At 45.4% G+C, this 23,512-nt stretch overlaps 1 protein-coding gene across 1 annotated transcript in view; it reads right to left on the reverse strand.

The window, feature by feature from the left end:
• Positions 1–6,102: 6,102 nt before the first annotated feature.
• SORD (sorbitol dehydrogenase) overlaps positions 6,103–23,512 on the reverse strand; it is a 288,944-nt gene continuing 271,534 nt past the window's right edge. The window contains exon 9 of the mRNA XM_086959185.1: positions 6,103–7,008. Within this exon, the coding sequence (XP_086815311.1) occupies positions 6,843–7,008 (166 nt within the window). The 3' untranslated portion in view covers positions 6,103–6,842. The remainder of the gene's footprint in view (positions 7,009–23,512) is intronic.

The following is a 23,512-nucleotide window of genomic DNA, read 5'->3' on the forward strand; positions in this document are numbered from 1 at the left end:
ATGGCAGCCAGCTTGTAGTGCGAAAATGTCAATTCCATATACATATGAGTGTGTGCATTAAAGCTAGGTACAAATATTGATTCATAACCAGATCTGATTGACGTATGTGACCACCTGTTAAATGCACTGTTAATTCCAGCCATTCGGTTCATATGTTTTTAAACACAATTCACTAAATTGTTGGACTGTTTATATCTCTCCCTTTGATTTTATTTGTATGAGCTGTTTTAATTTATTTTAATAATATTGGGATTTTAACATTTTGTATTAATTTATTGATCTTATGATTGTAACTGTTATTTTACTATGTCAATACAATAAACAAGCATCCATTCATTCATTCTTTCACATGCAGATTTACTCATCATACTTTTGTGACCAACCCCCAGTTTTTATTTGACTGTCAACAGAAGACAATGTGTCAGATTTAAGACAAACAAGATTTGAGACTAAATGTATTCTGAGGAAAGACAGCAGGAAAAATTGGCAGCCACATCTAGTAGGTTGCACTGAAACCATCCTGTAGAAACTGAGTACAGGCTGGTTGTAGTAGTGTAAGAGACTTTATTGTAGTTGGTTACAAGTTCTGTAGTTCAGCTCAGGACTAGCCCCACCAGGAGCAGCCAGCCTGCTGCTCAGCCCCGGTCAACTGTGACAATATCCCATGATTTCATAACGCATCATCAAAGAAGCATTACACTGGTAGAGCATATGATAATAACAATAAAGACAGGTTACTATACATCCCTTATGAGGAGTCCTTCCCACTGTGGTTTTTGTCCAGGAGCTTAGCGCATTGAAGTCTTCCACACAGAAAGCACAGAGAAGAGAAAAACCTGAAACAGGGGAAGTTTTTTGGAAATAGGTGCTCATAGATTTACATAACACCTCAACCTGAATGAATTAAGTGTGAATAAAAAAAAGCATTATGTAGGAATCACATTGACAAAAAAAATGAATGCGTTATAAAGAGCTCACTAATTAATAAGTTTCGCTTAACACTGAATGTAGTTGATTTTATATGTTTTGTTGTTTCATTTGCAACCGAACCTGGTAAGGCTACTCAATCACAACAATAAAGCAATAAAAACAATGTCAGAATAAGTTTGATGTTGAGGATATGTATAAGCTTAGTGTTCTTTGACAGGAAAAGGTCATGTTATTGTTATGGTAAGCTTAGTGCCCAGGCCCAGCACTCAACCTACCTCTGAGTGGACCCCAGCCAACTCCAGGATCCGCATTCTCCTACTCATCCTTCAGGCCAATTCCATTCTGCTGCATTCTTCTTCTAATTTCTTCTCTGTCTCTTCTTTTACTGCCATTCTCTCTTTATTGCTTTTTATTTCCTTTCCTCTTCTCCTTGTTCTCTTTGGCCTTGTGTTGAGTTACCCTATTGCTACCCTTTTTGCTCTCCTTTCCCACTCTGTGCTGCTGTTCCTGCCCGTTGTACTCTCCATTTTGCACTCTCAGCCTCTTGCTTCATTCTTATCAATACTTCTTGCTTTGGCGCCCCTTTGCTCGTGTTCTGCTTGCTTCAACCTCCTGTCTTTTGCTCCATTTTTCACCTTATCCCTCTGTGTTCTAAGCTTTTCTGCTCATTTTCACCTTGCTCCTATCCTCTTAGCCCGTTCGTTTTTGCTGCTGCTCCTACCCTCCTTATCTGCCCCTGCTCACTTTCCCGCCTTTTGCCAGCCTCACCTACACCCTCCTAGCACCCTTTTCTTTTCACCTCCCAGGACCTACTTAATGGCTATTCCAGAGCTGTCCCATTGAACAGTCCATGCTCAGCACTCAACCTACCTTTGAGTAGCCTCCCAGCCAACTCCAGGATCCGCGGTCTCCTGCTCATCCTTCAGGCCTTTTCCCCGTCTGCTGCCTTCTTTTTCTAATTTGTTCTCTTCCTTTTCTTTTACAGCCATTCTCCTTTTAGTGTTATTTACTTCCATTTACTCTTCTTCTTGTCCTCTTTACCCACGTGTCTCTTTGTCCTTGTGGCAGTTGCCCTTCTTGCTTCGCCTTTTCACTCTCCTTTCCCACTCTGTGCTGCTACTCCTGCCTGTTTTACTCTCCTTTTTCCACTCCCAGCCTCTTACTTCATTCTCAACTACACTTCTGGGTTTGGTGCTTTTTTGCCCGTGCTATGCACGCTTCAACCTCCTGTCTTTTGCTTAAATTTTCACCTTATCCCTTTTTCTTCTAAGCTCTTCTGCTCGTTTTTCACCTCACTTCCCACCCTCTTAGCCTGCCTGCTTTTACTGCTGCTCCTGCCCTTCTATCGCTGCCTCGTGCCTTTTCCCACTCACCTCACCCACTTCCACCACCTACCGGGCCTCTCTCCTCCTCCTCCTCCTGCTCACCTTCCCGCTTTTCGCCAGCCCCTCCCACCACTTCCAAGCACCCCTTCCACCTCCCAGCAACTACCTAATTGCAGCTGCATGCAGCAGGTGCGTCTCTGGCATGCGGAAGTGCCAAAGGCTAGCCCGCCTATGCCCGTCCGCATCTGGACCGAACTCTCTGCCAGGAACCCTGGTCCAACCACTACCCACAGCTACTCTTTAGCTAACCTCCACACCCTCAACGCCGCAAGAAACAAGTGCAGCACCACACAGCAAAGTAGGACCTTTCACCTGCACCCACTGCCACTTCAACGCCACAACATGCACACCCCCACCCCTCTCACCACCACCCAAACCACCTAACATATCAAACCCTGTGCCCACCATCTTGCATGCACCCTACTCAACACATGCTCACCCTGCTAACACTCCACTGAGGCCAAGACCTCATGGACACTCGCGCCAGACCTCCTTTTCCTCACAGAGACCTGGCGCAACCCCACACCTGCCCCTGACATCACCACTGCTATTCCGGCTGGATACAGGATTATCCACCGCGACTGCGTCAACAAGCTATGCGGAGGGATCGCCATCATCCACAGGGATTCCAACAGATGCACCACCACAGACAACACCACTCCAACAAAGGGACACCTCAACTTCATAATCCAAATGGATGCGAAAACAACCATCAGAGGCACCCTTGCACACTGTCCACCAGGACCCCGCACCACCCTCTGTAACCTCATCACTGACTTTATCACCCCTCTCGCCATAGACTCCAAGGACTACATGTTCCTGGTTGACCTCATCATCCACCTCGGCGACCCAACTTTGCTAATCTACTTGATAACCTGAACAACATCGACCTCACTCAACTTGTCCAAGACCCCAAGCGTTTCACAGGACACATGCTCAACCCTATTTTCAACTCCAGTGACCGCATCAATTACAGCCACACCACAGAGCTCACCTGGGCAGACCACTCAATCATCCACTTCAACAACATGACCCCTAGGCCACCCACTGCCCAGGACCTACCCATCACCACTCGTCATGGCTGGAACAAAACCTTAGAGACAGAATGGAACAAGACCCTGTCTTTAACCCACCCAAACACTGCAACAACATGAACCAGGACTTTAAAGGTTTCAACACCTGGATCACAGACTGTGCTAACATTATCACCCCCATCAGAAACACAAAACATAGAAGATCTACAAAGCAATCCAGCTGGTACACCAAGGCCTCAGGACCACCAGCACCACTGCAAGAACCTCGAGAGCAGGTGGTGCTCTAGGAAGGACTCAGCTGACAGAACTGCCTACAAAACCGCACTCAACCTATACCACCACCAACAACGGAAGACCAAGAAGAGGTCCCTAAAGCGTGCATCAAATCCAGCCCGAACGAAGCAAGGAGCTCTTCTGCATCGTAAACGATTTCACCAACCCTTCAGCCCTAAAAAGCAACACCACTCCCTCTCAGGACCTAAGCAACAGGCTAGCAGATTTCTTCCATGATAAGATCACCAAAATCTATAGAAACGTCAACCCCCATCTCAAGCCCGAAGATTTCTACAACTGGTATACTCTATCACCCACGACTATCCTCCTGGAACCACCTCGCCACCCAGTATACCATCACCATCATCACAGCCATCCATTCAGGGGCCTCTCTGACCCTTTACCCTACCACATTTTCCACCTATGACCATACAGGATTGGCTATGAACTTTCCACCCTACTCAACACTTCTCTGGATTCCGCCACCTTCCCTGAAGACTGGAAACAAACAGATTTCAAACCCATGTCTCTCAGCGGACCTAACACTCAGCAACTCCAGATCAATCTCCATGTTTCCTTTCTCGGGCAAAGACATTGAAAAACCGTCAACTAACAAATTACCTCAAACACAATCAACTCCTGGATGACTCCCAATCCCAATTCCACAGCAACCACAGCACTGATCGTGGCCACCGACAACATCCGGGCCCTCCTCAAGGGAGCAGAGACATTGGCTCTCCTCCTCGATCTCTCAGCAGCCTTTCACACCATCTCCCACCACACGCTCATCATCAGGTTACATGACATAGGTATCCAAGGAACCGCCCTCAGATGGATCACCTCCATCCTCACCAACAGAACATGAGTCCACCTCCTACCTTACATTCTGAACCCAAAATGACCATCTGCGGAGTCCCACAAGGTTCATTGCTCAATCCCTCCCTATTCAACATCCATATGACTACCCTGGCCAACCAGTCCGATCCCACACACTTATCATCATCTCCCAAGTCAACATCATATCATCCTCGGGCTTCTGCACCCTGTGCATGCAATGGAAGATCTGCAAGTGTCGTCCCCACAACGCAGGACGCACTGTCACCCAGGCCTTTGTCACCAGTCGACTGGACTACAGAAATGCCCTCTCCGCTGGAATCAAATTCCCCTTGCTCAAAGACTGCAGGCAATCAAATCAGAACACTACGTCTTCCTAGGAGACCTCAACTTTTACCTCGACGAACCCACAGACACCAACTCCACAGATCTCCTGGAACAAATGGAGAATATCAGCCTCACAAAGCTGGTCCCAGACCTCATCCAGAGAACTGGACACACGCTGGACTACATCTTCACATCCAACAGCAGAGTCAGATACAGCATACCATGAAACTCACGTGGTCTGACCATTTCGTTGTACATTTTACCATTGCCGGATCCCTCAGCACCACCCCCAACCTCCACAGCCCCTTCCTGCAGCTGGACCAAGGTCATGCAGCACCAATGGACCAACGCTCTCAGCCTCTCCTAGCCAGATGCCTCCACCAACCTGAACCAGGCAGTAGAAAACGTCAACGCCAGGATCGCCTGCGCCGCTGATCGAGTTGCCCCCACATTGATCAATCAAATAAGCCAGCTGATAATCCCCACATCTCAGCACCATGAAAGACAGATGCAAACAACTGGAAAGGAAATTATGCTCCAGCAGAAACAACAGGAATTGAGCCATTTTCAACTTTGCCCTCAAGAACTACCACCACCTACTCAAAGCATCGAAAAAGACGGCCATGACACACGGCATCAAGGCCAGCATCAACCAGACTCTTCGTCATCATCAGAGAGTTCACCTGCTCATCAGCCGAAGAAAACTCAATCCCTTCCTCACAGGAACTCTGCAACACTCTTGCAGACTACTTCCACAAGATAACCACCATATACAGAAACTTCGATCCCCAAGTTACCAACCTCATTAGCATCCTCACGCCAGTGGAGACTGCCACTGGCCACCCACTCACCCCATGGGAACAACTCAGTACGACAGGCACAAAGGCCCTAATGAACTCCATCTACTCTGGAGCATCCAGCAACAGGATTAGCCACCAGCCTACCACCATCCTCTACGCCTCAATCTCCACAGCCACCTTTCCCAACGCCTGGAAACCCCCCTCCTCAAGGAACCTTCCGCAGTCCCAAACAACCACAAGAACTACCATCTCATCTTACGGCTCCCGTTTCTTACCAAAGTCCTGGAGAATGCCATCAACCTCAACCTTACTGAACACCTGGAGAGAAACAACCTTCTAAACTCCTCCCAATCAGGATTCTGAGGCAACCTCAGCACCAAGACATCCCTGATCACTGCGACAGACTACATACACACCCTACTCGACAGAGGAGAATCAGCTGCCCTAACCCTTCTCTATCTCTTCACTGCTTTGACACCAAATACAACCACACAATCAATTGACTGCCCCAGATGCATATTTGTTTTTTGTTATTTATTAAGATAATGTAAAATTAATTTTTCTTTCTAATTGCTTCTTCACAGTCACTTCATAAATGTATTTCTTCGTTTTTCCATTCACCATTATCACAGGTCCTGATTTCAGATTACTTGCTTTAGTCAGTCTGCATTCAGCTACTTTGTGATAAACAAAACGAATTCGCAATTAGGGGTTTATCACCTTCCAAAATGTAATAGGAGGATGGTTCTAGATACATCAAATTAATTAGTATGATTGTAATCATAACAGCGTTGATTCAGTAAAGTTGCACAGAGAGAACAATTTAAGATAAGACATTATTTTACAATCCGTTAAAGGCAGAAGGTACTTTTAAAAAAGAAACTACACAGACCACTACAGGTTTTACATAGTCTACTGTGACTCCTATGGTTGAATTTCGAGGACCTAATCCTATGCTTTTCTTGGACTGCTAAGTTTTTTCCTCTGCTGAAATCTGATGGCCTTGAATGGATGCGCGTATGCAGCAAATATCATTGGTTCACATGGATGGCTGTGATTCTGTTTCACTAAAATTCTGTCTGGAGTCAACAGGCCGTTGAAAATATTGTCAAAATCAAAGATCGTTTTTTCTGGTGAAATTAATAAAGGATAACAATTATAAAGCTTAATTGGATTTTTAAATTTTCTTTCTTGCGCTCCTCCAAAATGGTGGCACATATGAACACAGATGCATAATCTTGGCGAACTTGTGGATGCTCTCAAGGATTCTGGTCACTCTGATCACATTTCAGCATAACCTTTACCCCTAAGCCTTTCCGGGTCGTCTCAAAGGCGTCAAGGGCTTGCTCGAGAGGGAAACGGTGGGTCACCAACGGAGCTACGTTCACCCTTCCTGAGGAGAGCATAGAGATTGCCATGGGCCATCTAAAAAACACAAAATATTTATAAATAAAAATACAATTTGAGCAAGCCAGAAACAAAGCATGATGAATAATCAATATATCAGGGGGACAAAAAAGGTACAATATAATACAGGGTGTACTGGGTTCCACCATAATGAAGTATATAAAATAGGCAAGAGATATATTGGCACAAGCAATCCTAGGCAGTCATGCAGTGTTGTCAAACAGAGGTTGGCATAGAAATTGGAGCCATTCCTAAATCAGGTCTGGCTACCTCGAATGCTTTGGCTGGTTACCGTACAAAGAGCAGCTACAATCTCGAAAAGTCAAGCTTAAACCTGTGTTCTGTGTCTTTAACGATATGAAATATAAACAGAAAGCAGAGTATTACCTGATGGGCATACTGGGATCAAAAAGACTTACTTACCTGGAATAGTATCACCTTAAATCTAGGGTTGAGTGTTGGTAAGGTGTGTCGTGACCAAAATAAATGCTGCATGGAATGGTGAGTTTGCATATATGCATAGATAGCTGATATAATCTCAAATTAACTCCCTGTTGCCTTGTGACCCTTTCAGTTAAAGTGAGCGATTTGGTACCTTATTCGCAGTAGCAGAATGAAAGCCACCAAACACCCTAACTAAAACTTTGGTGGCGCAAAGGAGGGTGCGAAAATGCCACAGATAATGCTTTGTCAACAAGCATCAATAGAGGACTGTCAAATACATCAGAAGATTTCACGGACACAAAGCCGCCCAGTGCCCACTGCCATTTGTGAGTTAAGCCAGTCTTGTCTATTATCCAACAGTTATAAGAAGGGGTTATTAACTCATATCGTGAATATAAAGGTCCACAAATCCCAGAAAGTAGAGTGTTGTTGGCCAATGGGCCCGAACTGGATCAAGGCGTCACACATTCCATGCAATGGCAAATGGAGGAGCAACGTGAAAATGTGAAATAGATGTGAGAAAGGGTGGTGGTCACACACAGAACACCATGTAGGAGACAGGAGATGAGGGGACTGGAGGGAGGAGCGAGTATGGAAGGGTATGTAGAAAAAACCAGACGAGGACAAGGGATGACTCAAAGGGTGCCAGAGGCTCAGGGTGTCTCGTCTCATTGAGCACAAGCTAAGCAAAGGAGAAACGGAGGAGAATACGCGTGGTAGGTGTAGGCAGTGACAAAAATGAAGAAAAAGGACAACCGTACAAGTGTCCATACCCTATCGACCTCAAAGAGGAATCAACCTGGTGTATTCCTGGATCTAACCAATCTTGAATATAATTTCTTTGACACCACCTTGGTTTGTGACTCAATACATGCCAGACTTTTTGGCCTCTCAGAGTCACTGGCTGCCAAACACAGACAGTCTTCATGCCCCACCATGACTAGAAGCATTTTCCAGACGTTGCTGACTCCTTGCCACAGCACTACTTACATTATAGAAACACTGATTTAATAGAAGGTTGGCTTTTCCCAGACCCACTGCAGTCTAACGGGATCAGAAATGAGAAGATGAATTGTGTCTCATTATTATTACCAGCCATTTAAAGGCTTTGTCTCGGCAGGTAATTTACTCTATCCAATATCTAACAGCTTTTTGAAGGTACTGAGTCATATGTCACTGACTGGGCAGCTGGCGTTCTGTCATTTCAGAATTACAAACCTGGTGTATGGTCAGCTCTGATCCAGTCTTAGCAGCCATTAAGGGACACCAACTGGGCATGTAATCATATCTGCCCCAGCCATTCTGCCCTTTACGTAGTGAAAGTGACGCGTCTTGTTTTAGTTAACCTAAATACCTTATGGGTGACAACTGCATGTGGACTGAGAGGTGAGCCTAGTATTCAACCGTCTTTGCCCCTAGTGGCATTGCAGAAGGACTGGATGATGTGACTAACTCTATTCCAAGCTCACCTGGACCTCCACTTCAGTCTGTACCCTTGCAACTTATGTCCCAGTGACTGATATTCAGAACTGTGCAGAGGTGCCCACAGGTTGTGGGCGAGGACCAAGGTAATGTTGAGGCAAATACATATTCAGTTGAAAATTAATGCACTGCTTTATTCTTCCAACAAGGCCCATAAGTGGAAAGTAAACATCTGATGTACAGTGCAACCTAACCTTGTAGGAAAGGCAGGTGTCACCACCCAACATTTTCTTAAGTGCGACAGTCTGGCATGGCAGGCAGAGCTCAGAAGGGCAGTGTAGGAGAGAGAGAGCGAACGCTCACAACCTCTGCGAGACCCGACATATAGAGAGGCCAATGCTTAGCAATATACTTCCAACAGGTATAATCGTAAGGCGTGGAGTCAGAAGCAGGTCTCTTCTGAGCAGGATTTCAGGGATTCTAAGCCTGCAGGGCTCATAGGTCAAATATTGATGGAGAGGGAGAATAGTAGGCAGTACCACCCAAGTGAGTATGTTAGGGTGCTGTGTGAAGGGTGGAGGTACTGTGGAAGTACTGTGCCTGCATTAGAGGTTGGCAGATGGGTATGCAATCACAAATGTGATGTATATCCCGTCCACCTTATTACAAGTGGAACCAGTGTGTACATTTAAGCATGAATGCTCAGATAAGGGAGGAAAGTACCAAGTAGCTCAGTCCTGTGACTAGCTGATGAAGAGTGAAGGTACATTCATTGAAGCCCAGAGGAAATGGCTTTTACTTCTGTTTAGACTGGCATGGTGGAGGGTTTCCCAGCATGCCACCCTTACTTCTAGCTTGGCAGTTCGGGCTGGACTGTTCCCATGAGGCACAGGGTCAGACTGATTTGCATTTAGCCATGTCTGAACTTGGGTGGCAGAGTGGGCTAAAGAACGGTGATGGATTAAACTCAGATCTGTTGACTGGGTGAGAGTGTTTGATTGATTCAGATGCTCCGTCCATCACCACCCCCTTTTGTACCCTTACTGCGAGCAGGCAGCATTGTTAGCAGGGGTTCAAACAGTGTTTCAGGATACCACACTGAGATTCTATGCTGGAGAGGTGGGCCAAACACCTGTCCTTACTGAACGTCAGAAACTGAAAAGGGAACTGAAAGAAGAAACAGAGACTGACCTCTTAAGGGCCTTCGTTTGACAAAAAAATCAATTCCATGACTTTTAGGAACTGTCCCCAAGAAGGTATAAGAGATGTTCTGTTTAATTCAGTACCTCTGGGGGCTGAAAGGGAATCTACACATGATATTACTGAGCACGAGAACTGCACTAAAGTGTATTCGAACATGCAACAACACAAGTCTAATTTGATGCATAGTTTGGTGCTAGGAGCCATCTGGGGTAATGGGGATGTGATGCTGGAGGGTGCAGCCAACATGTGGGAGGGCTGCACTTAGACACTTATGAAGCACTTGTTATGGAATATTTGAGGAGCATGGGAACATGTTATTCACAGTTTGAGATAAGGTCATTTGAAGCAACGATGTTTTTGGGCCATTTATCGTACCTGATTGAACAGGACCTAGACCAGGACAGGGAATATTGCTGCTAAATATGGACGGACAGTTCAGATAGGAAGCTCCGGGCACCCAGTAGGCCGGGCACAGTGTCTGGTAGCAACCCTGCACAATCTGTTGACTGAGAGTCGGTGGGGCTGGTACTGTTGCAAAGGCATGGACTCCGTGGACTTGTTGAGGAAGGCGTGCTGGGAGTAAACTTGCAGATAAGGTGGTGACTGAGGGCTCCTGCATGGAAGTGTGTTAAAGGCACGATATGTTTCTCAAGAGGTGGAGTTCACAAAGAAAGGTGCGTCTTGAGGTGAATGACTGCCAGTGAAAATATGTGGCAATATCTAATAATGTTTTCCCTTCTGTAATGTACCGGGGGTTAGAGGAGTGTACAGTTGGATATGGCCAAAAGGCATTGCCATGGGCAGGACTCGTACGGAGACAACTATATTGTAGTGCCTGGAAGCCAAGAAAGAAATGAATGGTCAATGTAATGTGCTGTAGCTGTAGTGCTTTCCACCTCTCCGAATCCATCAATAGGAAAACGGTGTTAGTTCCATTATCACCTGTGGGGAGTCATTTAGAGGCTGGCAGTTGCCCCGGCGTCCACTGTACTCGTGTGCCACTGCCCTGTTCAGAGGTAGGCAAGGCTTCAGCTGGAATACCCAGTGGAAACGTAAGACCATGGGAAAGCACTAGCGCTGTCGGTCAATGCAAGCCAACAGAAGTTCTGCACTAATGAGGGGGCTCCTTCTCGGGTATACTGTTCTGACCAGAGACCACCAGGAATAAATCGTGTTAGGGAGGCACCTAGCATGTTCATTCGCTACTGCTGGGATACGGCTGTCCACATCTCTACATATGCAAAAGAAACAACTGATGGACAGAATGCTGGACAAGGCAAACATTCCCCCCAGTCACAAGGATCTGGGTTAAATCCATCATTCTTTTGCTCACCAAACCACCCCAGTCAGGGACTGGTTTCAGGGCATCACCCTTCATCAGCCAGGCTAGCTTGAATCCAGTGGTGTGATGGGCACAGAACCCACGTCTGGGCATACCTTTCCCACTTAGGGCAACATATGCAAAAGAAACAATTGATGAATGCTGGACAATGTAAACATTCACCCCCAGTCACAAGAAGCTGGGTTAAATCCATCATAGTTTTGCTCACCACACCATCCCAGTTTGGACCCAGCCATATGTAAATCAGTCTTGACCCTGTACCACTGGAGTCAAGCTATCCTGGCTGATGTGGGGGTAAAACCCCGAAACCGGTCCTATGATGCTTATTTCCAGTCCGATGAGGACCTACCTGGCAGTTCGGCTGGACTGTTCTCATGAGGCACAGGGTCAAGACTGATTTACATATGGGTGGGTTCAAACTGGAATGGCATGTTGAGCAAAAAAACGATGGATTTCGGCTCAGATCTCTGTAATGGGCTGAATGTATGACATTCTGTCCATCAATTGTTCTTTTTGCATTTGTCACCCCGAGTGGGACTGCTCTCCATGCCACTGGAGTCAAGCTATCCTGGCTGATGAGGGGTGAAACCCCAAAACCAGTCCTAGAATGCTTGTTTCAAGTCCAGGAAGGACCTGGCCTGGCAGTTTGGGACTGTTCCCACGAGGCAGCGGGTCAAGACTGATTTGCATATCATTGGGTTCAAACTGGAATGGCATGGTGAGCAAAAAACACAATGGAATTAGGCCCAGATCTCTCTACTGGGGCGAATGTATGACATTGTTCTGCATTCTTTCCATCAATTGTTCTTTTTGCATTTGTCACCCCGAGTGAGACGGGTATGCCCAGACATGGGTCCAGTTCTCTCCATGCCACTGGACTCAAGCTATCCTTGCTAATCAGGGGTGAAACCCTGAAACTGGTCCTAGGATGATTGTTTCCAGTCCAGGGAGAACCTGGCCTGGCAGTTCCCCTGAGGCACATGGTCAAGACTGATTTGCATATGGCTGGGTTCAAACTGGAATGGCATGGAGAGCAAATAAACGATGGATTTAGGCCCAGATCTCTGTACTGGGGTGAGTTTATGACATTGTTCTGAACTCCGTCCATCAATTGTGCTTTTTGCATTTGTCCCCATCTCAACATGCATATTTTAATGTATCCTTGTTTTTCTGTTTTTGCTGTGAACTGACAATAAACGTGTGAAATTCTAACATATGGCGAGCACCATCACAGTACGCAGCTGTAGACATAGTTTGGAGATAGAGACAACCAACGGAGGGACAAATCAATAGCTTAAGAGGAGAAAATGTAAGAGAGAACGATAAAGCTAGATGACAGCGGATGATTCTAGAGTGGGACACGTATGGCGGCAGGAGTCACTGGAACTCAAAAGGAAAGGCTCAGGCCGATGTGCGCGATACTACAGTCTGCCTACGTTCAGCCCAGCACGGAGTCCAAGGTCCCATCGGTGCTCGGAGGTCAGGGGCCGAGCGCTTCCTTCTACAGAATACAAATACACTTAATACAAACATTTAAGGAGCGCTCTGAGTCAGCTCCACGTCAATACATCAATTATGCTGCATCACTGACTAAACCCCGGAACTGTAGAATTAAATATTAACCCCTGATGAAGGAAATCTTGCAGCATGCAATACCCAAATATCATGTCACATTTTCTCAATGGTTGTCAACAAAAAAGTACAAATTATAACAGTAGGTTAATTACACAAAGAACACCCAATCGCGTGTTTTGTAAATTGCATGTTTTGTAAATTCAATGATTTGTATTTAGCAAAATAAAAATATTGACTGTATACTTGACAGCTTGACAGAGAAATTTGACGGCAGCATCAATAACGATTTATAGGATGCGTTTAAAGTGCAAGGTGAACACATCGTGCTCGAGAGAAGCACATAATACCTCAGAGCAGGGCCGAATGCTGAGGCTTTCAAAGCAGAAAAGAACTGCAGGGAAAGTCACCCATGCAGTGATCACGGTTACTCCCTGCAGGAAGCTGACATTTAAGTACAGTGCTCATGTACAGCATTTCCTGACCAAGGAATGACCAAGGAAGAATACTAACTAGTAACCCCAGAGGATCAAAATCAAGTTTCCATCTTACTACTAACAAGTGGCATTCCTAGGGATTGGGGTTACAAGCATTGACAAAGCCAACGGGTATGTCTTTTTTGAATAACAAAGTGTTGCATTAGTGATTGGCAAGATTGAGCGTGTTTTTCAGAATGGATGAGTTGCTTATGAAAATGGCTCAATGGGTGGATCAATGTATATATGAGTGCAGGGATGATGAATGGGTGACGGTTGCATGGACAGCTGAAGAGATGTGGGAGAGATAAATGACCTCAGATTCTGAAGAGGGACAGACTAAATACATTAATGTAATACTTAGTGTTGCTCCTGTGCAACAGCATCATAACAATACCTACTACTTACAGCCTGGAGACAGTTTGGAATGAGTGTTGGAGGTAACTTATCGGAAATGCCCGATGTCCAGGACACACACTCCTGCTCCTTCACTACACTTCGATCTGTACACAAACCACCGCATGAAGAGACAGTATTGCAGCAGGCTGGGACGGGAAATGCAACCCCGAAGACGAATCTTACAGAATAAAACCATTTAAACTAAATAGAGAAGAAATATACTCTCATGAGTGTAGACTCACACTAAAAAGAGAAGAAATATACTCTCATGAGTGTAGACTCACACTAAAAAGAGAAGAAATTATGTCATGAGTATAGAGTTATTAGTGAACCACACGGCACATCCTAAGTGGGACACCATACGGCACAATTGAAGAAATGAAGTGAGATATTTTTGCTCACAGAAGAACACCACAGCTGAGACAGTGATTAGCTGCGAGGGAATCTTTCTGCTGCCGTGGGGCTAAGTCACATTTGTAACCCTTAAATAGACATGGCTATGCCTCCCAGAGCAGTTCCTACTAACCTGATCTGACTGGCAACCCAGAAGGCTGTCATCCGGATATTATTAAATACTTAAAATATATTGTAGCAGTCACTTGTAAGTAACAGTAATAGTACAGGCCTCTCTATCCTTTTGCTGCTGGGTACTTTATAGTAGCTGTGGAGTAGGGCAAATTATTCTGTGCTGATCTTCATATTATTCATAATTCATGATGTTCTCATTGATATACTGTTTCCTCATGGGTGACTTCATAATCTGAGTAGATTCACCTTTAAATGCCTTTGCAGAAGTAGCAGTGGAAGGCAGGAACAATTTAGGACTCTTGCAACTGGCATCTTCACCTTGAAACAAATAATCTACTTTTGGCCAAACTACAGAATCATCATGCTAAACCTTGTTCTCATCCGGTTTTTCGTAACTGATACATTCACCTTAAAGATGGTTCAAACCCACACTGGGTACCAAACTCCTGAGCACCTAGCATCAATAGCATCCTTGGTGACACCGGCCTATAGTCCTTCCCTGAAACAATGTTTTTACACCCTCAAACACATCTTAGCTCACATTTTCCAGGTATCAACCGCTGCCTTTGTACTGGTGGCCTCTCTCCCACAAAAGGGAGCCAATGCATGTAAATAATGTAATAATAAGTGGTTCCTCAAAAAAACACCCCAATAAGAAAAGTAGAAGGGTCTTTGATAGATTTAGGAAGAACAATGTGTGTTATTCATGACCATAGCTACGTTTCAACTATTATGAGAGCATCTAAGTGCTGTTGAAGCAGATTATTATTTGACGTTTTATCTTAATTTATTAGGCACCGCAGGAAGAACTCCAAATAAGGGAGTTTAAATGGGCAAGTGAAATTGCATCTCCATTAAAAAAAAATCAAACTCTGGGGTACCCTCACCAAACTGGAGCATCTCAATAGGAGTATTGTGCACACAGCTCTACCATTCCTTGTTGGGATCATACCCTCCCTGAGATCTGACATCACAGGGATCATCTAAACTTCCTTAATGGCAAGCTTCCCCTGAATGCTAAGCATGCTATCGCTACCATACAATTGAGAAAACATCAAATGATCTAGAAACCTTGGCCTATTACAGCCGATTTTTGGCCAATCAACTATCACAAAGATTTTGGTGACTGTAGCATCTTTATAACTCTCAATTCACCCTCACCTCATTGCCCTCCTCAGCCACTTTCAATCAGGCTGCCAACAAAGTTGGGGTACTGAAACTGTCCTAATGGGTCAAGAAGGTTCATTGATCTTCTGATATCTCTCTGCTGCCTTTAGCACAGTGTAGCTGCCAACAAAGTTGGGGTACTAAAACTATCCTAATGGGTCAAGAAGGTCCATTGATCTTCGGATACCTTTCTGCTGCCTTTAGCACAGTGTAGCTGCCAACAAAGTTGGGGTACTAAAACTATCCTAATGGGTCAAGAAGGTCCATTGATCTTCGGATACCTTTCTGCTGCCTTTAGCACAGTGTAGCTGCCAACAAAGTTGGGGTACTGAAACTGTCCTAATGGGTCAAGAAGGTCCATTGATTGTCTGATACCTCTCTGCTGCCTTTAGCACAGTGTAACCATTCTATTCTCCTCATGCATCTAATGCACAGTTGTTTACATGCAGAGTGTACTTGCATGGTTTAAGTCTTTCCTATCAAATTACACTCAACAGATCAAACTTCCAATGTGACATACAACTACAGAGCTGTATTTTCGTATAGTCCTAGTGCTGATCTTCAAGATACCTGCCAACTATCATCAAACACAACATAGTGAATCACTTGTACAATGATGACATCCTCAATAAGAAAGAATGCAGGAAACAGCCACTCTTTCTTGAAGTGCCTCACCCACATTCAAATGGGGAATGAACTTCAACTAGTTCAACCTCAACAGATCCAAAACTGAGATCTAGCTTCTAGGCCTCACTGCGTCAACAATGCTCTGCCTTGATTAGCCCTATCCAGTAACTTCTCACCACTGATACTTACCATTACCTGACATCCAAACACCGTTAAGCTCAGTCTAAAACCTGGGGTCATCTTCCAGTCAGTGCTCTCATGAATCCCAGATAACCAGAGTTAACAGAAACATGTTTCATCGCTTTTGCTGTTTTTGGCCTTTAACTAGATTGAGCTGAAATATGATTATTCGATTCAAATTTAGCACACCACTGACCAATATACTGACAGCTTAGTCACCCAAAGACACCCTGGAGCATCACACAGCCATCGCAGTCATGTCAGTGACAAGTTTTATTATGTTATTACCTCAATGTGTTGTAGAAGCAGCATTCAGAGACAGTTAAACTACAGCACGTAGACTATCTACAATACTTGTATAGTGTATGGTGCAGTTATTCTTAGTTTAATCTTACACATTTCTGAAACACAGCTGTACTGACTTCGCATTAGTTCACTCTACATTGAACAGAGACATATACAACAATTTAGAGCACAACACATTGTTATTTTTAAGGGTATTTAAAATGATAATCAGAAGATATCTAATTGAAGGCGGAAAAAGTGTTTACAATAGATGAGAAGCTAGAGTTCTCAGTAGAATAGTTAGAGACTGATACGGGCTAGTTGATGTGTTAGTGAATGATTAATTTAACTTTTGGGATTATTTGAATTTCAGTGTTTCCAAATGTAGGGACTACTTGCTTTTAAGATCTCTTTGAACATTGGAAAGAATAGGCATGTGGACCATCTGAGGCAGCTTCTTTAAACAAGCAGCTTTGTACACAAGGCAGCAGATTTGGTATTCCCTAATTCCAAGAAACAGATAACTAATGTGTGGGCTTCTGTAATCAGCTTATTCATTACATATATATACAAATAGCACAGCTATTACCGGTGCACTTTACAATAAACAAACCACAAGAATGTGTTTTCTGAGAAATACAAAGAACAAAAGAAAACATAACAATCTAAATACTAAAAAAGAAAGGCAGGTGAGAATGTTTGGAATTATATAAAGACATACTGAAAAAGAGCATTTGGGATTCTTCATATCCAAAGATGGGCGGGACAGGGACAAGACTATAGGCTTAGTTAGTAGCCAAATAGTACAGTATTAAGAGTTGCAGAAAATTAGATAAAGTTTGAATTTCAGCAAGAGGGAGCAGCTCCAGAGAAAGATTTGGATGTACCAGAGTCGGACTTGACTCTTTTCCATTCTAGTTAAACAACTCCTTTGCTTTTGAGATGTTTGAGATGTTTGAGATGTTTGACATGTCCTGAAACCTACAGGGAGGAGTGTAGGTTTTGAGAAGGTAATGTCATCTGTATGGTGTAGTTGTGTTACCCTGCCTTAGTGCCTGACTGCGAGTATCTGGCTTGCATTTAATCTAGTGCACGCAGTGGCCTAGGCCTTCTCCTTGAAATAAGTGAGGTCCTGCCTGGGACGGTGCACAAATTGTGCCCTCATAATGCCCATGATGCACTGGGACAGGGACATACTAATTTGCATGTAGCCAGGTTCTGAGCTGGGATGGTGCAGTGAGCTAAAAAACGGTGATGGATCAAGTCCTGATCTGTTGACTGGGTAGGAGTATTCTGCTTTATTCAGAAACTCTGTCCATCACCACCCCCTTTTCTGAATCGTTTTGTCCACCATAAGCGTGGAAGGGTATACTCAGATGTGAGTCCCTTGCTCATTGCACCATCAGGATTCAAGCAAGCCGGGCCGATGACGGCTGTAATGCCAGAAACCGGTCCCCGGAAGCTTGTTTCCTTCCCAGTGAAAGAATTGGCTTGGTAGTTTGGTTTGCCCTGTTCCCATGATGCACTGGGACAGGGACAGACTAATTTGCATGTAGCCAGGTTCTGAGCTGGGATGGTGCAGTGAGCTAAAAAAAGGTGATGGATCAAGCCCTGATCTGTTGACTGGGTAGGAGTATTCTGCTTAATTCAGAAACTCTGTCCATCACCACCCCCTTTTCTGAATCGTTTTGTCCACCATAAGCGTGGAAGGGTATACTCAGATGTGAGTCCCTTGCTCATTGCACCATCAGGATTCAAGCAAGCCGGGCCGATGACGGCTGTAATGCCAGAAACCGGTCCCCGGAAGCTTGTTTCCTTCCCAGTGAAAGAATTGGCTTGGTAGTTTGGTTTGCCCTGTTCCCATGATGCACTGGGACAGGGACAGACTAATTTGCATGTAGCCAGGTTCTGAGCTGGGATGGTGCAGTGAGCTAAAAAACGGTGATGGATCATGCCCTGATCTGTTGACTTGGTAGGAGTATTCTGCTTAATTCAGAAACTCTGTCCATCACCACCCCCTTTTCTGAATCGTTTTGTCCACCATAAGCGTGGAAGGGTATACTCAGATGTGAGTCCCTTGCTCATTGCACCATCAGGATTCAAGCAAGCCGGGCCGATGACGGCTGTAATGCCAGAAACCGGTCCCCGGAAGCTTGTTTCCTTCCGAGTGAAAGAATTGGCTTGGTAGTTTGGTTTGCCCTGTTCCCATGATGCACTGGGACAGGGACAGACTAATTTGCATGTAGCCAGGTTCTGAGCAGGGATGGTGCAGTGAGCTAAAAAACGGTGATGGATCAAGCCCTGATCTGATGATTGGGTAGGAGTATTCTGCTTAATTCCGAAACTCTGTCCATCACCACCCCCTTTTCTGAATCTCATAATGCCCATCACAGGTTTCACATTTAAAGGGGTAGTGGCAGCATACTGTGTTTTGTGAATCCACAGTTGTGACCAATCAATCAGAATTTGTATAGCGTAGCACTGTCACCTCTATGAGTATCTGGGTGCTGTGATTGCAACGTCTCAGCCGACAAGCCAGGTCAGAAACCAACAGAAAGAGGAAAAATAAAGGTCAGAAACGAGCAGAAAGAGGAAAAATAACTGCCAGAAATGAGCAGTCAGAGGCAAAATAAAGGTCAGAAATTAGCAGAAAAAGGCAAAATAATGGGCAGAACGAGCAGAGAGAGGCAAAAATAGCGGGAAGAAGTGGCCAGAAAATGGCAGAAAAACAAGCAGAAAGTGAGCAGTAAAGAAGGTAGAAAATAAGCAGAGGAGGCACAAACCTGAGGCGGCAGAGGGTAGCGGACTGTGAGCAAGCTAGACAGGAGAACTGTTGGAGGGGGAGCTGGCATGCGGACCAGGCCTTCTTATCTGTGTCAATGGGCAAATTCCACTTTGATGCGCTAACCAGGGCCGGTCTGGCCGTTGCAGGCACCAGGCGTTTTCCCTTTGGGTCGCCAGGGTGGGGGCTGGTTTTTGGCCCCTGGGGGGCGGGGGGCGTTTTTCTTACCGGGGGTCGGCAATATCGGCCCCCTGTAACAAAATTGGCCGAAACCGGCCCACGCAAACAGCTCAGCTGCACCCCACTCTCCCTCCAGGGGGGGCCGGCCGAGCAGTTTGACAGGGCAAGTTTCGGTTCCCAGTCTGAGCCTGGCGCTAACCCAGATACTGGCATTAACCATGCAGGTGTATATTGCTCGTGTTTGTGTACAGTGTTGTGGGTTCTTCAAGCTGGAGACTACACAGTGTCTGGACAGCAGTCTTAAGACATGTGAAACGTGAACTCCCACAAACAGGTTCTGAAAGGGCAGTGCATCCATGTCTACTATCTGCTTCGACTGTATAAAAATGGAAGCCACTTGACCCACTTGTTGTTCCAGTTTAGAGTTACCTTTGAACAATGAATGGAATGCAGCATAAGCTACTCAGAGATTGCTGTGCAACCCAAGCTGGAGTCAGCCTCAGAACCATCTTCCCAGAGGTGGGGGGATGTCACCTGACGTCTTTGCGGTTGGAAGAAACTGTTAATTTGACCTAAAGTGCCTATACGTCAACCAGTTTGCTGAGAAGTCTGTCAAATCTGCAGGAGGTGTGACTTTTCAGTGAGAGTCAGTAGCAGCTTGACTCCTGATGGGGGTGTGGATCCACCGGAAAAGAGTACTGTGGTTGCCAATTTGCATGCTCCAAAAGCGTGGGTGCAGTCTCTCTTTACAAACAGATCTTGACAGGATCCACCACAGCCAAGTATGCCTGAACTGCTGCATTGAAGACATTATATCACAAGAGGATGATGCCACTGTATCAAAAAAGTTGTGCCTGAAGCAGAATGTGTCTCTGCATTGAGGAAGTTGAGCATGAAGTGGACTGTGCTGTTGAATCGAAAAAACTGTAACCTAGGAGGATTGTGTCAGAGGCGTACCATGCAGCTGGACTCGTGCACTGTACTGAGAGGACCTGCTGTGCAGTGGCTAACTTTTTCTGCTGCTGCTCTGTGCCACAGGGATCTCTGACCCTGGCAGCCTAATCAATGTACCTCACAAAACCCAGAAATGTATCTGTTGTCAGATGAAGATCTGATGCTTTACCAGAGCAAAGGCATGCCTGCAAGTGCTCCGACCATGTTTCACGCTGCTGTCTGCTGTGGCCTCTGCATGATCGCGGGTAGTACCTCCGGCTGGCATGTTGCTCGTCAGCAGAGGGAGTGATGAAGATGCGCGCTGTAGGTCCCACCAGCTGACCATGAAGGACTTAGACAATACTGCTGTCGTAATAACCAAATAAACTGGGAACCCCTAAAGTGAGTGATATAAACTAAACAAATCGGGTGATCTGCACCAGAGCCACGATACCTGCCCACGCGTGCTGGAACCCAAGAGGAGGGGCCTGTCTAAAATTAGTGGAAGGAAAGACACCCAGGAATTGGGCTGTGGGGTGTGCGAGTGCACAAAGTTCAGTGGCCCAAGCACCAGTGTCTTAATGGTTTCTGTAGCCCTTTCTGTGGGAGCATAAGGTTTTGAGTGGGCATTAAAGTACTTTTCTTTACTAAAATCAAACACTAGGCTGAGCAATCAGGTATTGTGACGCAGGGGGACTAATGAGTTGTGAGCTTGCGCATATCACAATACCTCCCGAGAATCCTGTGACTGCCAAGGTAGAACAGGCCGTACCGGGCATCAGGCGTTTCCCCAGGAGGCTGGAATAGTGGGAGGTTGGGTTTGCTATGGGGAAATGAGGGGGGGAAGCTTTTCAGCAGTACTGCAATTTCAGCCCACAGTAAGAAAATAAGCAGGTCAGCATAATCCACTCAACACTGACTAGTTTTTCCAGCCTCCATAAGTTTTGAAATACGTTATGGTTTTAAAAGCACCTGCTGCAGAGTTCCTTGTATATCCAGATGTTTCCGGGAACAATAAAAGTGTCAAGATGTGTCTGGTGATTAATCTAGCACAGTGAGCTATGAACTGCCATCAAAAAGCTGCATGGTACAGGTAGAAAGTTATTTTTTTCCCAGTTTTTCATTATCCTAATGTTGCAAAGAAGGGTTTGCTTGAGTAGAAATAAATTCTTATTAGTAAAACCAAGACTAACCACTGTGCTATATTTTGAATATTGAGTTTGTGCTTCTCTAGACCAAGCACTCTTAAAAAAACCTACCAGGATGGATGACGTGCATCGTACACCTAGTCCCGTTGGTCTAATGTAATATTTTCGATACAGGGATATACATTGTCTCTACGTGAGTGTGACGTGAAGTGCTCCAACACCCTAAACTGGTACGAGAGGCACTATAAAACAAATGAAATATATGTGAGAGAGGGGCTACGGAGAGATGAGGGGTACTGTTTGAGGATGATAGTGAGGAAATCACTGACGGGCCCCACAAAAATGATTGTATCCTGGTGCACTGTAAGGTCATCATTTGCGACGCTTTAAACGCTAATAATAATAAATAATATTAATTTATAGAATATATAATTGAGAATGGGTGGTAGAATGCACCATTTCTTACAAAATGTTATTAGGGAGGAACCCATCCCCTGAACCCCCTTGGGGGTGTCATACCTGCTTGCTAAGCAACACATGGGGGCTGGTCTGGCTAAAAGTGCCAGGGCTCCTACGGGCTCCCAGTCCGGCCCTGGTGAATGCTCGCCATCGCTACCACAGAGTCAAGTGCAGAAGAGGTTGAACTTGGCTCAGTTTGCAGAGTCATGCTAGCATGACACTTGGGGCATCAGAGGCAAACGACCCCAGCCCCCACAGCTGAGGCCCTGTTTGCGCCCAATGAACGGGGCTGACACTAGGTATGCCAGATATTGATGTTTGATGGCTTTGAAAGTGAGGTACTGAAGATTAAATTAAGTCTTCTCTCTAAAAGAAGCCAATGGAGTAAACTTAAAACTGGATTTGGACGCAGTAGGGGCTTACTTTTCTTAAGGGAGAAATTGATTCATCAGGCTACTCTTTTGATCCGTGGTGACAACGGTAGTGTGTGTTATTAACGTTAAAGCATAGTGATTTTACTCTACAGGTTGGTGGTGGTGGTGAGATGCTTTCCACCATGGATTCGGCATGAAATGTTGTGTTGAGTTTGTTTTTATTTTTTAAAACGGTGCCAGAACTAATCAGAAGCCCCGAGTAACACCAGGTGACATTACTAACCTGCTGGAGTGGAGATATGTTTATCATTTTTCAGTAACTGGCATCGGTTAGAAAGGAAAGAAGAGAAGGGATGCAGTTTGACGTTTTTGCTTGTGGCCTGCAGCCCAAATGAGAAGTCAAATACGTAACCCATATTCTATCTGGGATGCAAGGTCTTTGCTTTGTGCCAGTAGGTTTTCCCCAAGTCTCTGGACTGGGGAATCCTTGCTAACTGGTTCCAGTGTGCTAAGACGTGCTACATCAACGAATATTTCATTTTTTATTTCTTATCCCATGCTGTGGTTGCGGTCACCACAGTTTTTAACATGAATCGAGGGACAGCGTACGAGTGGCGCAATCTACACTTCAGCCTTAGTCTGTAGTATCAGTGACGAGAGGCGTGGGAAAGCCCTGCTAAAGCAACACGCATCCGCGCTGCTGCGCGCGCCCCGTCACCATGAGCAGCTGGCCGGACCCTGTGAGAGGCCGGCTGCTGTCACGTGCCTCTGACGAAGGTGACTCTGCGGGAAGGAAACAGAGGTTTAGGGCTGTATTTGCACGGAAAGTCTCGCCAGCTCGGACCGACGGAGTTTGCGTCACTAAATATTTGATCATGATTGTCTCAGCACGTATTGTGGGATTCCATTTAATCCAACAGCTCACGAGAAGGCGCGGGGGTGGCTCATGGAGTCACTGGGTATAACAGGTCAAAGTCTGAAGGTGTGACTGGGAGCGGAGA

This window comes from Lissotriton vulgaris, chromosome 2_2, assembly GCF_964263255.1.
Source record: "Lissotriton vulgaris chromosome 2_2, aLisVul1.2, whole genome shotgun sequence".
In the NCBI taxonomy this organism is placed as follows: Eukaryota; Metazoa; Chordata; class Amphibia; order Caudata; family Salamandridae; genus Lissotriton; species Lissotriton vulgaris.